This window comes from Nuphar pumila, chromosome 5, assembly GCF_984573655.1.
Source record: "Nuphar pumila chromosome 5, dmNupPumi1.hap1.1, whole genome shotgun sequence".
Classification (NCBI taxonomy): Eukaryota; Viridiplantae; Streptophyta; class Magnoliopsida; order Nymphaeales; family Nymphaeaceae; genus Nuphar; species Nuphar pumila.
In genome coordinates, this window is record NC_143253.1 from 136,958,403 (window position 1) to 136,976,374 (window position 17,972).

The following is a 17,972-nucleotide window of genomic DNA, read 5'->3' on the forward strand; positions in this document are numbered from 1 at the left end:
TGACTCGGCTTGACTCGGCCTGACTCGGGCGAGTTTTGGGATGTTTGAAATTTGTTTTTTGAGTTTCAAATTACAGTTTCAAAATATATAAGTACATATATTTTAACAAGGGTTACCCCCAGATTTTGTATAAAAAAGAAAATAAAAATCATTTAAAGATAAAAAAGCATTTAAATCCATAGAATAAAATCGCCATGTTGTTCGAACTACTGTTCACCCTGTGTTATCAACTTATTCTAGCAAAATATTTTAAAGAAATGATTCTCACTATATATGGAGGGTCAACTGTGCCCATGGGAAGTCACATTTAGGTTTTATCATCCATTTGTTATGTGAACAAGCATTGTACATATTCAAATATTAGTAGTCTTTTTATAGTTGTGCCATTAATATATTTCCTGCATAGTTTTATACATGAGAAAATTGCTTATTTATGTTGATATTGGGCATTCTGTAAACTTTCAATATGCACATATATCCCTATTTTACATTTATGGATTTGTTAGAGAGGGAATTAAAACATTTAAAACAAGCTAGCATATATGATTGGCCATTTTAGGAACCTTAGGTAGTAGCAGACTGAACTCATGGTGACCAAATCCTCTAATTCAAGTCATGAATTAGTCAAAGTGCTTGTATAGATATCAAATTCAATTATTCAAGCAAACCTCTATAGCTCTTTGCAGTTGTTTTTATATTCTTACAGACATTTGGAGACTATGTTTACTCAAAAACATGGTTTCAGACAAATTATATATTGTTTTTCTTTTAAAATCAAAAGTTAACAAAACCTGGTCCGAGTCACCGAGTCACGAGTCACGAGTCAATAAAGAACGAGTCGAGTTCCGAGTCACGGGTTTTAAAACCTTGATTGCATCTATTAAAAAATGGAGCATTTACCAAATGGATATTAAAAATATTTTTTTTTAAATGGGGACCTTAACGAAGAAGTTTACATGGATGCTCCTCCTGGTATGGACGTACCAAAGGGAAAAGTCCTTCGTTTGTAAAAAGTGTTTTATGGTTTAAAACAAGCCCCTAAGGCTTGACATGATCGATTTAATGAAGTAATGGTTCAAGATGGTTTTACTTCATGCTACACTGACACTGCTCTGTTTGTCAAAAAGTCTGATGCAGGAATTGTGATTTTATTGTTGTATGTTGATGATATATTAATAACAGGTAGTGACATAAAGGGCATCAAAAGCATTTAAACCACTTTAAAAGAAAGGTTTGAAATGTCGAACTTGGGGTATCTGACTTACTTTCTTGGTATCGAGGTAGCCTACTCTCATAGAGGCTATTTTTTGTCTCAAACTAAACTTGCATGTGAGATTCTTGACAAATCAGGTATTACTGACGATAAAATCTATGAGACCCCTGAAATTGTGGGATCAAAAATGAAGATTGATGATAGGATACCTTTGGAGGATCTCATCCCCTACCGGCAACTTGTGGGGTCTCTAATGTATCTTAGCATCACAAGGCCAGACATCTCACATGTCGTACATACTGCAAGCCAATTTCAGCATGCTCCTACATCCGTCCATATGGGCGTCATTCTCCGAGTTGTCAGATACATAAGGGGAACTTTAAACAAGGGAGTTTTTCTTTCCTCATCTTCTGAGTTAAATTTAATTGCATATACTGACTCTGATTGGGGAGGTGACCCAAATAATCATCACTCCACTACATGATTTTGCATTTTTTTAGGTGAATCCCTTATCTCATAGAGATACAAGAAACAACAGAAGGTGTCTCTATCATCCACAGAAGCAGAATATCGAGCCATGACTTTCACAACCATGGAAATTATATAGATTCATCAACTGTTGCAAGACATGGGGATTCAGGTTCAAGGACCCACAAAGTTATGTTGTGATAATAAGAGTGCAATCTACATTGCTAAGAATCGCATGTTTCATGAGTGCACAAAGCATATTGAGATGGACTCCCACTACGTTAGAGAAGCATATCTGCAAAAAGTTATAGATCTTCCTTACGTGACCTCAAAATATCAGTTGGCAGATTTCTTCACCAAGGCGCTCTCCTCTCCTAGATTCAACTTTCTTCTCGGCAAACTCTCGGTCATTACGCCCTAAGTTTGAGGGAGGGTGTTAAATTCTATCTCTCTTTTGTATACATATATTTATATATATAAAGAGAGATACATATACATATATATATGATATATATATGTATATGTATCTATCGTTATATATATATATATATATATTATTTTCTCGTCATGTAACCCCCCGGGGTATTTCTGTCTTTTTCTGCTTTTTACGCATATTCACATTAGTGAATATGTTTGTAAATCTTTTTCCTTCTTTTCTTTTTCCTTTTCCTTTTTTCTTTTTTTCTTTTCTTTTTTCCTTTTGTTGACTTAGTCAACATCTTGGAGAGGGTCCAACACTAGACGTTGAACCCCTCCAATGGTTAGATTTCTAACCGTTGGAGGGGCTCCAACGTCTAGTGGGAGCCCCTCCAAGGTCTCCTTTTTCTTATAAATAGGGGTGAACCCCCCTCTTAAAAGTAATTCAATGCTTGGAGCATTGTTCTCCATTGTTCAATAAAATTCTTTATATTTTAGCATTTGTGCTCTCTATTTATACCTTGTGTACAATTTGTTCTAAGTGTTCTTGTGCCTTTGTGCACATATCCCTTTGTGGAGGTGGTGCTTATTTTGCACATTATCTCTTTTGAGATATTTTCACACCAACATCTCATGAACTCTAATCTAGTTGATCCAGAAAGTAAAGTGACCCTGCCTATGCCCAGTCCCAATCCTCCTCCCTGACGACAAATCCTTCACATAACAACCATCAGGAGTGAAGGTTACATCACAATTATACTGAGTAATTTTATCAACAAAAAGTAGATTGATGGCAAGAGAATGAACAACAAATACTTTGGAGACATTAAGTTTTTCACACATATTAGAATTGAAATAACTTTTGAAATACCCAACAAAACGCCATTTGCAGTGCGAAAGGCACTACAGCATGATTTATAATTGGTTAATATAGACTCATTCGCAGTCATATGACATGATGCTCCCGAGTCTAACAATCACCCTGTAGGCAAGCTAGGAATAACTGCATATGCACAACCAGATGTACCAGTGGAAGCAAACAAACGAGAAGAGGTAGATAAGGATAGAAGGTGTTGGACTTGCTGAGCTAGTCGATCAAGTCTAGAACAAGGTTGCCAGACTAGAAAGCCAAAATAGGAAACTATACGAGAAGCGAAAGTGAAAAGCGATGCATTTTAAAATGTATAGGAAGCAGAAAGCGAGGAATAAAAAACAATATAAGAACTGAATCATAATAGAAAAGGAACACAAATAAAAACTAAAATAAAAGTGACTATTCTTAAATTGTATGAATTTTTAGTGTAAGAATTAATTTTTTAACAAAATCTAAAAATGATGATTGCCAATGGAAGTGAGTGAGAAGGTAGAGAGGAAACACATAAAAAACACAAAAAGTAGAGTGAGAGAACATATAATAAGAATAGATGAAGCAAGTGGAAAGCATGGGAGAATCGAGATTATTGTCAAGTTTCGAAAGCAAGGAGCATTGTGATTCCCAAGAGAGTTTCCATGAAGCAAGCTTCCCACCTATCTAAGAAGCTTCCGGTAACTCTGGTCTAAAGCAACAGAGGCCTGAACATCAAAAGAGGAAGTAGAGGTGGAAGTTGTGGTTGCGACTTGATTTTCTTCATTTCCAATATTCTTTTCTCCCCCAGCAATCCCTAACATTGTTTCACTTCCTCCCTTCTTCATCCCCTAATTTCTTAGTATAGGACATGATTTGTTCATGTGTCTCATCTTCTTACAGTAGTGACAATGCACACTACTCATTCTTAAGACATATGTAATAATACATCTATATATATATAAATATAGATGTATTCACCATAATACCCGATAGGGGTATTATGGTCTTTTCACAAGTACCCAATAAGGGTACTTGTTTTATTCCTTTTATTTTTCTGTTTTTTATTTTTTTTAGAATGTTTATTGGGATACCAAAGGGGTCCCACAATGGAGTCGTTGGGGCCCCCAACGGTCACAATTGTGACCGTTGGGGGCTCCCAACGACTCTATTGGGAGCCCCCTTTGGTCTCCCTTTGCTTATAAATAGGGGGACCCCCCTTTATCTTGCATTGCTTTTAGAGAGCTCCTCTCCAATAAAAGGGATATTATTTTTATGTGTTTAGCCTTGTTATAAGGCCCTTCGTATATCCCTTGGTGGATTTCCCCTCTTATGCTTGTTTCATTTGTCCGTGTTGGACATAGTGAATGCATTGGCATTCTTGGATTCTTCCGCATACTTCATTACATGGTATCAGAGCCATACGATCTTCTAAGGTGAAATCGTGTCTCTCTCTACTTCCTTTCCTTTTTTACATCTTCATTTTGTAGCAATGGAAGTCAAGATCGATCTATCATTCAAGCTCAATGGGAAAAATTACATGATGTGGGCATCCGCAATGCAGAATAATCTCAAAGGCAAGAAGCTTTGGGGTTATGTAATGAGAACCGTTCCGGAACCCCAACTTAAGCTCACAAAGATGGAAGAAGATCAAGAGAAAGCACTTGAAGGTGATGCTCGTCTCAAGGCCATTGAAGATTATCATCACCAAATGGAAGATTGGGAGAGCAACCATGCAAAAATCCTAGCATGGTTTATGAATAATGTCGAACTTAAGGTATGTGCAAATATTGCAAAATTCCGTCGGGCAAATGAAGTTTGGTTTTTTATGAAGGTATGTATACCCAAAAGGATCTTGCAAGAGCTTATTTTTTACAAGAAAAAGTGAGAACCACAAAACAAGGCGACATGAGCATACAAGACTATTATAGTGCTCTAAATCCTTTGTGCGATGAATTGGCTCTTTTAGAGCCTAAATGAGTGGCTACGGAGGATGTGGAACTAAGACAAAAACAAATGGAACAAGATAGATTGTTTCAATTTTTATTTGGGTTTCGTCCCGAATTTGAACAAGTTAGATCCTCACTTCTGCATAGATCTATGTTTCCTCCTTTAGAAGAGGCTATTGTCAAAATTACTCAAGAGACTAGGCATAGCATGGGTAAAAGCATAGATGAAGTTATTGCCGTATATAAACCCGGCAATCATGTTAAAACATACAAGCCACCTCATTTTGGTAAGCAAGGGAGTGGTGGAAGAAAAATGATTATATGTCATCATTGTTATGAGCCGGGACATATTAAACCCGTTTGCCCAAAGCTAAATGGGACATTCAAGCCAAAGGTGGCTTCCGTTGAGGAATCCTCTACTAAAGAAGATGAAGGCAAGAACGGGGATCTCAAAGATACTCTTGGTCAAATTTTCTTGGCTCTCCAACAAATTCTAAAGGCTACTTCTTCCACCTCCGGTGCCGCCATTGCCTCATCATCACCTCCCGGTACGTACTCTTGGATTTTAGATTTCGGAGCCTCTTTTCACAAGACTCCTCATGAAAATGCATTAACCAACGTGCACACCAATTCAAAAATATCTTGTGTCTCTACGGCCGATGGAACTTTTCTCAAAATAAATGGTATTGGAACTCTCGATTCTAAAAATGTTCAAAATTTTCTTGTTCCAAAAGTTAGAATAGTTCCTAAATTAAATCTTAACCTCTTTTCCGTTTCCCAAATTGCCGACCATGGATGTGAAATATCTTTCTCATCCCAAGGGTGCTTTGTGCAGGATCTTCGATCCGGGAAGCGGATTAGGCAAGGCCATAGGAAGAGAGATCTTTATTTTATGGATAACTTAATGCTTCCAAATACCTCATTTTGTACTTACGTCTAAGACAAAAATATTGAAACTTGGCATAAAAGGCTTGGGCACCCAAGTTACTCTAAAATGTATCTTTTTCCTTTTGGAAACAAGTTTTGTAAGAAAAAGATATCAATTGCAAAGATTGCATTTTTGGAAAAATGAAGTCTATTCTTTTTCCTGTTAGAACCTTTGTGACAACAAGACCTTTCGAATTGGTGCATTCCGATGTATGGGGACCATCTCCGGTTCTATCCAAAGGTGGTTATTCATATTATGTTACCTTTATTGATGATTATACTAGATATGTATGGATTTATTTTCTTAACCTTAAATCGAAAGTGTTTAACTTCTTCAAAGAATTTCATGCAAAAGTTCAAAATCAATTTCAAAGTCACATATCCATTCTTAGATCCGATTCGGGTGGAGAATACTTATCAAATGAGTTTCAATCATATTTAAAACAACATGGCATCTGTTATCAAAAATCTTATCCAAGAACTCCTCAACAAAACGGCCTAGCGGAAAGAAAACATAGACATATTTTAGAAACCACTAGATCATTACTCATTTCTAAAAATATTCCTAAAAGTTTTTGGGCCGAAGCCGTGTTAACCTCCACCTATTTAATCAATAGAATGTCATCTTCAAAATTGAACAATATCAATCCTTATGAAAAGCTTTTCAATATGACACCCGATTACAATCGTCTTCGTATTTTTGGGTGTAAATGCTTTGTTCTTTTACATAAAAGAGATAAATTGTCACCTAAAGCAATAGAATGCGTATTTTTAGGATATGGTGAAAATCAAAAGGGCTATAGATGCTTTGACTATAAAAACAATAAGTTATTTGTCTCCAAAGATGTGACTTTTTTAGAAGATGAAAATGGATTTGAAATATTGAAAAAACCAAATGAAATTGATTATATGTTTATCAATGATCTTTTAGAAGATTCAAATGATGACTCTTTGAGTCATCCAGAATTTTTAGAAAATACTCATAATAATGATTCTCATGATAATGATATATCACCAACTAATGGTGACAATCTCCAAGTATACACTCGGCGTGAGGAAGCACAACCTATTAGTGCTTTAGAAAAATTCTTGCGGCTTAATGAACCCCTAGAAGAAACCTCCCTTAGGCGATCTTCTAGAGAATCAATTCCACCTAATAGGTTTGTCTCATATGAAACTCTCTCACCTAACTATAGAGCTTGTCTAATAGCCTTGCATTCTTACTATGAACCTTCCCATTATAATCAAGCAAAAAATATTCCTCATTGGGTTGAAGCAATGAAAGTTGAACTAGATGCTTTAAATAAGGTTAACACTTGGGAAATAGTTCAACTTCCTCCAAATAAAAAAGCTATAGGATGTCGGTGGGTCTACAAAGTCAAAACAAAAAGTGATGGTTCCTTAGAACGTTATAAAGCTAGATTAGTTGCTAAGGGATATTCACAAGAATATGGCATCGATTATGAGGAGACTTTTTCCCCCGTGGCTCGCATGACAAGCGTTAGAACTCTAATTGCTGTAGCATCATCTAAGAAATGGCCTATATTTCAATTAGATGTTAAAAATGTCTTTCTTAATGGTCAGTTGAATGAAGAAGTATATATGGACCCTCCGCCGGGAATTAGTGTTAACCAAGGTCAAACTCTTCGATTATTAAAAGCTTTATATGGCCTTAAACAAGCCCCTAAGGCTTGGTATGATAGATTTAGTGCTATCATGTTACAATTGGGATTTCGTTCATGTTATACTGAGAATGCTCTTTTTGTTAAACGTGCAAGTAATAGTATCATCATCCTTCTGCTTTATGTTGATGATATGATCATCACTGGCAATGATGAAAGTGGTATTCTTAATATTAAAAATATGTTAAAACATAATTTTGATATGTCTGATTTGGGTTTTCTCAGGTACTTTCTTGGTATAGAAGTAGCATACTCTCCTCGAGGGTATATTTTGTCACAGATGAAGCTTGCTGCAGACATATGTTCCAAATCTGGAATATCAGATGACAAAAAGGTGGAGACTCCTGAGGTTATCAATGCTAAACTACGACTGGAGGATGGAGTTCTGCTGGATGATCCTACGCCCTACAGGCAACTCATTGGCTCCCTCACCTATCTGGCTATCATCAGGCCTGATATTGTTCATGTTGTGCACTCTGCAAGCCAATTTCAGCATGCCCCTACATCTGTGCATATGAGTGTTGTGCTTCGGATCATTCGATACATCAAAAATACTTTGACTAAAGGGTTATTCCTATCCTCACTCTCTTCCTTAGATTTACTCGTTTATACTGATGCTGCCTGGGGAGGAAACTCAAATGATCGAGTCTCAACTACTGGCTTTTGTGTTTTCTTAGGAGATTCGCTAATTGTTTGGAGATGCAAGAAACAGCAGAAAGTCTCATTGTCTTCTACTGAAGCAGAATACAGGGCTATGGCAACTACTACAATGGAGCTTGTGTGGCTTTGAAGTCTTCTTCAAGATATGGGAGTCGAAATTACCAGGGCTTTGAAGCTTTGTTGCGACAACAAAAGTGCAATCTATATTGCCAGCAACCACACCTTTCATGATAGGACTAAACATATTGAAATGGACTGTCACTATGTACGTGATGAATATCTTCGAGGGACAGTTACACTGCCATATGTCACTTCGGAATATCAACTTGCAGATTTCTTTACCAAAGCACTTCTTGCTCCTCGCTTCTTGTTCCTTCTTGGCAAACTTTCGATCATCTCCCCGTAAAGTTTGAGGGGGGGTGTTAAGACATATGTAATAATACATCTATATATATATAGATGTATTCACCATAATACCCAATAGGGGTATTATGGTCTTTTCACAAGTACCCAATAAGGGTACTTGTTTTATTCCTTTTATTTTTCTGTTTTTTGTTTTTGTTTTTTTAATTTTTTAGAATGTTTATTGGGATACCAAAGGGGCCCCACAATGGAGTCGTTGGGGGCCCCAACGGTCACAATTGTGACCGTTGGGGGCTCCCAACGACTCTATTGGGAGCCCCCTTTGGTCTCCCTTTGCTTATAAATAGGGGGACCCCCCTTGTATCTTGCATTGCTTTTAGAGAGCTCCTCTCCAATAAAAGGGATATTATTTTTATGTGTTTAGCCTTGTTATAAGGCCCTTCGTATATCCCTTGGTGGATTTCCTCTCTTATGCTTGTTTCATTTGTCCGTGTTGGACATAGTGAATGCATTGGCATTCTTGGATTCTTCCGCATACTTCATTACACTCATATCATACCCCGGAGCCCCCACTTTTGCCCCACCATAGTTGTTGGCCTACCTGGCTACTACCATAACTGAGTCACTCGAGGAGTAGGACTAAACTGATTTTTGTTAAAATGTATCTCCAAAATCTGTGTTGTAAGTATAAATATATATACTTATATACATAGAGATACGTATACATATAATTATTATATGTATATGTATCTCCATATATATAAATATATATATTTATATTCATTTCTTTATTTCTTTCTTTTTTACCCAAAAAGGGTATTCTTGTAATTTCTTATTTTGCGCATATTCCAATTTGGAATATGTTGTAATTTTCAATATTCTTTTTTTGTATTTCTTTTTTCTTTTTTCTTTTTTTATTTTATTTCATAAAAGGTGCATTGGGGGTCCCTACCTCTTCTTGTATAAATAGGGGTGTTTCCCCCTTGTATTCCCGAAGCTTGAGAGTCTCAAGCATTTCCTTTCTTTTATGAAATACATGCATTATTGCATGTTTATTATTTATACGCTTGTTGCGTAATTTGTTCAAGTGTTGTGAGAGTGCTTTCGTGCACTTCTTTTATAAAGTGTTTATGCTTGTATGCGTATTGTCTCTTCATAGACAATTTTACAATTTTATCCTAGTTTCCTCATCAATAATTTCAGAGAGGGCTTGAGTGACATGAGGAAGCAATGTCTTGTGAATAAAAGCACTTCTGACATTATCAAAATCTGAGCGCAGTCCCACAAGAAACTCAATCACTCTCACAGTCTTCCTGGATTACACTTTTGCCTCCATACATGCTTTGCAATCCTTACACTTTTCACACTTCTTATTGCTATCTATCAAGGCCAAAGACACCCAGATCAGCTACATTTCAGAATGGTATTCTTCGACTGACTTGCTTCCATGCCTTAAAGCTCGCAGATCTTGCATCAACTGATATTGCCTTGCCCAATTCTCCTGTATATAAACATGCTTGAGGTAGCCCCAAGCATTTTTAGCCTCTACAAATTTCGAGATTGTTGAGATTAGGTGGTTTTAAGTTTAAGTCTTCTTAGATTAGAGGTTATTTGAAATTTTAATTTAATGATGGACTTAGATGTAATTTATTCTTTTTGGCCTCTCTCTATTTAACATAAAGAGTAGCCCTAATTACAACTTAATGAGTTTTCTTATTGTGCAGCCGACTCTCTCTCTCTCTCTCTCTCTCTCTCTCTCTCTCTCTCTCTCTCTCTCTCTCTCTCTCTCTCTCTCTCTCTCTCTCTCCAGGTGTCTGCTCATCACATCTACATTCTACATGGTATCAGAGCCTTTGATCTAGGGAGCATGATCAATAGGGATTGATCTTCTCCAACGAAAAAAAAAATATTGAAATCAGGTTTGCTGTTTTTTTTTTGTAAGATTTGATAACAGATCTGGGATTTGACCCAGATCTGTCATCAGATCTAAGGGAGCAGATGTGGATGCGTGCCCTTGGTCTGGTAGCCGTAACCCTTGAGCTCCTCAGTTTGGAGTAAATTTTTTTTTCTGTTGTGATCTCCTGCCGTGATTTCCTGCCGAGATTTCTTGCCGTGATTTCCTGCTGTTTGGAAGCAGCAACAAACTCATTTCCTGTGTTGTTGCGTGTGATCGAGATATGACTGATTTGTTTAACCGTTCCCTGAAGAACTGATATTCTTATTGGTTGTCGAGCTTTATATGTTTGGGAGCAGCAGTTGTCGTGATTCCTTTTCTGCGTCTGCATATTATCGATGGTTGTGATTCCCTGGATTTTAGTTGGTTGTTTTATTTCAGAATATGGATTTCAACAGTCGTTATTCCCTGCTGTGTCGTGGTTCTTTTGTAGTCGTTATTCCCTGCTGTGTCATGGTTTTTTTTTAACATGTGTGTTGTGAAAGAAGCATGTTAGTTTCAGATTCTGTCGTGGAAACAGCAGGCGTGATCTTTCTGTCGTGGAAACAGCAGGCGTGATCTTTCTGTCGTGGAAACAGCATGCGTGATTCCCTGCTGTGTTGGAAAATATCAAGCGTGATCTTTGTGGGCTGTTGTTCTTTCTGTCGTGGAAACAGCAGGAGTGATCTTTGTGGGTTGTTGTTCTTTCTGTCGTGGAAACAGCAGGAGTGATTCCCTACTGTGTTGGAAAATTCTTCCTGTTTGTGGGTTGATGTTCTTTACTGGTTGTCATATTGCCTGACGCGTGATTATAACACTTGTTGTTCAAGTGAGGTAATCTTATTTTTTTTGTTTGCTGAAATAGAATTACATCTTCAGTATGGCTGAAACTTCGAAATGTGATTCCAAAATTGAACATATTGGGGAGTATAAGGCCTTTGCCAATCCCTTCTCGTACGGCTCTTCTATAAGGTTGAATGAAACCAACTATGCCAGGTGGTCCAGAACTTTTATGATGTCGGTATCTGGACATCGTAGAAAACATATTTTGTTGGAAGACGAACCCACTGAAAAATTGGGAAAATATGTTACTTGGGATGAAGATAATGACATAAGCATGTCATGGATCATGAATAGTGTCGAACCCTATATTGCAGATGGATTAATTTACTATAATACAGCCAAACTGATGTAGGACAATCTTCGAGATACGTACTCACAAGAGACTAATGTGAGTCGTATCCTGCAAGTCGAACAGGAAATATATAATTTGCAGCAGGGAGATCAGACCTTGGCCCAGTACTATGCCTCTGTCAAAGCTGTGTTTGAAAGACTTAATACTCACAGGCCTCTTTGTTGCTCGAAGAAAAAGGATCATCAAGAACAAACTATGATTGCTCGCTTTCTTACAGGTCTCTCTTCAGAATTTTCTGTTGCAAAAGTCCAAATGTGGACTGGATCAGATGTACCTACTCTTGTTGATGCATACAATCGTCTGAGTAAACTAGCGATCTCTCTTCCACAATCTCAGCCTGTGACTCAGTCATCTTCTCTTGTTGTCTCATCTGGTTATGGGCATGGAAATATTCAGAATATCAAAGGACGAGGTCGTGGATGAGGTATGGGAGGCAAGGGAAAGCTTCAATGTACATTCTGTGGAAAATCTGGACATTTAGAAGATCATTGCTGGGATAAGCATGGTCGGCCAACCTCTTTTTCATCAAAGTCATATGCTCCTAAAGCAAATGTTACTACTCTCGAGGCAACAAATGTACAGGATAATATCTTTGCAAGTGATCGTAGTATCACCCTCAGTCGTGCTGAATATAATGAGTTGATAGCTCTTCGTCCTTTGAGTTCCACTCCTCCTGTAGCTGGTGTTGCCTACTCAACAGGAAATCATCTTCATCCGACTGACAGTAAGTGGATTATTGACTCTGGTGCATCCAGACACTTGTGTGGAAATTCACTTGTTTTTTCAGATCTAAAGGATATTACTGTACATCGAGGAGTCTCATTAGCCGATGGGAGTTCCTCCCCGGTTGTTGGTCAGGGAAATATTTATATATCCTCCTCCTTACAGTTGACAAATGTTCTTCATGCTTCAAACTTTCCTCAAAGTTTACTCTTTGTTAGTTGCCTTACAAAAGAACAAAATTGTAGAGTAATATTTGATCCGATGGGTTGTCATTTTCAGGATTTGCTGACGGAGAAGAAGATTGGTGGAGGCTATGAAGAAAATGGAGTTTACTACCTAAATCATCCAGTGGGTAATGTTCATGCTGCAGTGGAACACTCATTCAGTCTTGTTCAGTGGCATCGTCGTCTTGGTCATCCTTCATTGTCAAAGCTTCGTTCGATCTTTCCTCAAATTTCTTCCACTACCTCATTTCAGTGTGAAGCATGTCAGCTGGGCAAGCATCATCGAAGTTCGTTCCCTTCGAATCAGAGTCAGTCTAGTAATAAAAATTTTGAACTTCTTCATGCAGATGTATGGGGTCCTAGTAAGATTCCTACTAGGACTCAGTGTCGATACTATCTTGTTATTGTTGATGATTTCTCTAAATTGTCATGGGTGTTTTTAATAAAGGAACGATCTGAAGTTCCAAGTATTATCAAATCCTTAATTCTTGAAATAAAAACTCAGTTTGAATCTATTGTCAAGATTGTTCGCACTGATAATGCTCTTGAGTTTAAATCAAAAGCTTTGTTACAATTTTACCAAGATCATGGCATTCAACCACAAACTTCCTGTGCTTATTCATCTCAACAAAATGGGGTGGCTGAACGAAAACATCAGCACCTGCTTGATGTTGCCCGGACCATTATGATTCAATCTAATGTTCCTGCGTTATACTGGGGTGATGCGATTACCACTGTTTGTTATCTGATCAACCGCATGCCTTCATCTTCTGTGGGCGATCAAATTCCATTACATATCTTGAAACCTAATGCCCCACTCTTCTCTTTCTCGCCAAAAATATTTGGATGTGTTTGTTTTGTACACAAACTTGGCCCTGACCGTGATAAATTAGTTGCTCAAGCTACAAAATGCATATTTATAGGTTATCCCAAAAATCAAAAGGGCTATCGATGTTATGATCCTATTTCTCGCCGAGAGTATGTCAGTGCGGATGTATCTTTCTTGGAATCCACTCCATATTACTCTAGTACTGGTTCCCCACTGCAGGTTGATCTAGCTGAGTCTTTTCCATTACCTATACCTCCTTTTCCTTTGGAATTTGTGCCCTCGTTACCGAACCAAACTTCATCCTCTTCAAGATTTAATAATCCCCTATTGGTATATGTGCGTAGAACTCCACCTCTGCAAGTACCTTCATCTTCTTCTTCCCCTGAGGTAAGTTCTACTGACAATAGTGATATTCATGATGATGATAACAGGCCTATTGCTCTACGCAAGGGGACACGACAATGTACCTTATATCCCATATCTCATTTTGTCTCTGATGCCAGAATTGGAAATCAGATGAAAACTTTTATTTCAGCCTTATCAGCTGAAACTATTCCTCTGAACTATCAACATGCAGAGCTTGATAACCGTTGGAAGCTGGTCATGCAAGAAGAAATGGATGCTTTAGTATCTCAGCATACATGGGATCTAGTTGATTCCCCAGCAGATACTGACATTGTTGGATGTAAATGGGTATATACAATAAAGTACAAATCTGATGGTTCTATTGAAAGGTACAAGGCCAGATTAGTAGCAAAAGGGTATACTCAGACATATGGTATTGATTTCTTTGAAACTTTTTCTCCTGTTGCACGGATGGGTACCATTCGTCTTGTTCTCTCAGTAGTTGTTCAGCATGGTTGGAGCTTGTGCCAATTAGATGAGAAAAATGCATTTCTATATGGGGATCTATCTGAGACCGTTTACATGCAACAACCTCCAGGATTCGAGGTTGAGGGGGAGTGTCAGAAGGTGTGTAGATTGAGAAAGGTGATTTATGGCTTGAAACAAAGTCCTCGTGCATGGTTTCAAAAGTTGTTTGAAGTGATGTCACATTTTGGCTTTAATAGGTCAGCGGCAGATCATACACTATTTATCAAGAAAACTAACTCAGGCATAGTTGTTATGGTGGTATATGTGGATGACATCATTCTTACAGGAGACAATGTGAAAGATATTGAAACCACAAAGGCTCATCTTCAAAAACACTTTATTATAAAAGACCTTGGTTCACTAAGATATTTCCTGGGTATAGAAGTTGCTAGGAGCCGTGAAGGGATGGTTTTGTCTCAACGGAAATATGTTCTTGACTTATTAAAGGAAACGGGAATGTTGGGAGTTAAACCAGCAAATATTCCCATGGACCATAAAGTTCAGTTGCTTGAAGAAAGGTCAAAACCGGTTGATAGCAAAAGCTATCGCTCCCTAGTATGGAAGCTACTGTATGTAACTGTGACCAGGCCGGATATTGCTTTAGCAGTAAGCAAAGTTAGTCAGTTTATGGACAAACCAACTGAGGTACACTGGAATGCAGCTATAATGATTCTCAGATATCTAAAATCTTTTCCTGGAAAGGGGTTATTGTTCAGGAAAGGTGGAACTCTGGAGATAGTGGCCTATTCTGATGCTGACTATGCAAGATTTGTAGTGGATAGAAAATCTACCACAGGATTCTGTGTGTTTCTGGGAGACAACTTGATTTCTTGGAGAAGTAAGAAACAAAATGTGGTTTCTAGGTCGAGTGCAGAATCAGAATATCGGGCTATGGCCCAAACTGCTGCTGAATTGATGTGGGTTCGTATTGTTCTTCATGATCTTCAGGTGAAGGTTTCATCTCCTATGACCATGATGTGTGATAACAAGGTTGCAACATATGTAGCGAACAATCCTGTCTTTCATGAGAGAACAAAGCACATTGAGGTTGATTGCCACTATGTAAGAGATATGGTTCAAGCTGGTCATATCACTACCAAATATCTAAAGTCGGAAGACCAAGTTGCAGATATGTTTACAAAGCCTCTTGCTAGACCAAATTTCTCAAAATGTTGTGACAAGCTGAGCATGATTGATATCTATGCTCCAGCTTGAGGGGGAGTGTTGAGATTAGGTGGTTTTAAGTTTAAGTCTTCTTAGATTAGAGGTTATTTGAAATTTTAATTTAATGATGGACTTAGATGTAATTTATTTTTTTTGGCCTCTCTTTATTTAACATAAAGAGTAGCCCTAATTACAACTTAACGAGTTTTCTTATTGTGCAGCCGACTCTCTCTCTCTCTCTCTCTCTCTCTCTCTCTATATATATATATATATATATATATATATATATATATATACCCAGGTGTCTGCTCATCACATCTACATTCTACAGAGATATTCATAGCAATTCTTGGCTCTACAGAGCCAAAAATCCATGGCTGAGCTTTGACATTGTTCATCTTCCACTCCTTAACAGCATTTTCATAGTTCTGAACTCTAAGTTTGGGCTTTACTGCAGTCCCATCAAGAAATCCCCCTAACCCCTTGCCATTAGCAATGGCCACCATGAAGTCAGACCAAAAAGAGTAAATTGATCTCATCCAACTTTACTGGAATCAACTGAATAATATCTCATTTTTCCATTTACACCAACCCCCAAAACTACAATAGCGTCGACTGCATAAGAACACAACCACCCAAAGAGCATAAAGTACAACCAGATATGTAGAAGAGAACAAATATCACAGCACTATAGGAACCAACCCAAGATGCAAGTATTGGTTACAAGAAGTAAGCACTACTGGTACACAAGATATTCCAACCACAACAACAAAATTCTCCAAAAGCATACTTCAAGGAATATTTCTTATCACATTCAGAAAGCAGTAAACAGAAATACAGAAAAACTACCCAAATCCGATAGCAATATAGAGCTCCAACACGCAACCGCTAGTAGGATTCTTCTAAAAACTTCAATCCCGTCAAAGCTCAAAATCTCTTCACCAAACCACACCCAATAGCATTCAATCATAAAACCGACCCTGAGAGAATTGATTTAGGGCCACAATAACCACTGATAAAATCTGTACAGGCAGATTTCTCAAAACTGGTCACAGGAAACTCGTCAACCAGAAAATGTTGAGAAATTCACCCAAAAATCTAAAACACCTCGGATGACCCAAGTTTTTTATTCTAAATCTTCCTAAAATCAAGACCTACCAAACACACGCTTCACCCCCCCCCCCCCAAATCAGATGGGTCATATTAGAGGTGATGATGTCAGCACCTCAATTTGTGTGCAGTTCTGTGAATGCCAGGATGAATCTCTATTCAGCAGCACGTTCCTCCTTCAGTCTTCTTCTTCACGCTCCAATGTGGCTCTGATACCATGTTGAAGCCATGAGAAAAGTATGAGTGAAGGAGAAGAAGAAAGAAAGAGTGGGAAGAACACCCAAAATGCTTCATACATTATTCAGATGGGGTTGCAACAAATAAAAAGGAGGTATTGAGTCTATTGACCCCCATAGATCCCACTACAAGAAAAAACTATGGAAGTGGAGTAGTGGGATATAAGCTAGCTTACAATAATACCCTTATACTAGAATTGTATGTACAAAAAGATACAATGGGGTATTACACATAATAGAACTATGGCATTTCCTCAACATTTACCATACTCGGTTTTACTTTATAAAACAACCATAAACTTTTATTTCCATTTGATAGGGATATTCAATCCTCAATAGTGTATATTCAGAACGAGAGATGATGACCTGAGCACAATTGTCCTTAGTGCTCCACACGCTAATGCAGATCCCAGAACTTATATCCAAATTGCTCCCTAAACTGATAAGGACAGTGGCATCATTACTAAAATGTGACACTCTTCCCAGCCATCTACAAATTATATATATGCCTAAATTATGACAATAAAATATAAGAAATTCATATGGATTATCCCACTTTTAACAAATATTGAAATATAACTAGCAAGACAATACTGATTATATGCATCTATTTATTATAAAATAAATAAGAAAAATACACATTCAAGTAAGCACAAGAAAATTGTAGCAAGAAACAATAATAAAAGAACAAGATAGATTTTCTTACACGATAGAAAAATTTAGAGAAGTGAGAGCTTCACCAAAACTTAGTAGATTTTCCCAACCAACCTCTTCAATCTGTAGAAAGTGAAAAAAAAAGCCTTCAAATACAGGTATATAGCTGAATTATGAAACAATAAGGATGCCTACATAAAAAGGTCTATCCAAAATAAGTTATAATGCAGTTTTCATCCACTGGCACTAAATTTTAAATAGAAGAATGTGCAACTTTCATGTTAATTTGATACAGTCATTTCCAAAACAATGAACTGATCAAACTGAAGCTTTCACCCATGTCTTTTTCATGTGGTATTTATTGGAATTTTATAATTGTGATTATGGCTACAGGCCACCTTAGAATGCAGACTATGTCAAAAGAAAAGAGTGAAAAACAAATAAGCGCATCACAGGAAAGGGGGGAAACATAACTGAATATCTGGAGAAGGTAATTTAGAAAGAGGCA

The 17,972-nt window shown here is 37.5% G+C and overlaps 1 protein-coding gene across 3 annotated transcripts in view; it reads right to left on the reverse strand.

The window, feature by feature from the left end:
* The window catches only part of LOC149838947 (zinc ion binding protein), a 50,402-nt gene that overhangs the window by 28,664 nt on the left and 3,766 nt on the right, over nt 1-17,972 (reverse strand). For all 3 annotated transcript variants that reach the window (XM_090007864.1, XM_090007863.1, XM_090007862.1), the window contains exon 5: nt 17,517-17,587. In XM_090007864.1, the coding sequence (XP_089863990.1) occupies nt 17,517-17,587 (71 nt within the window). The remainder of the gene's footprint in view (nt 1-17,516; nt 17,588-17,972) is intronic.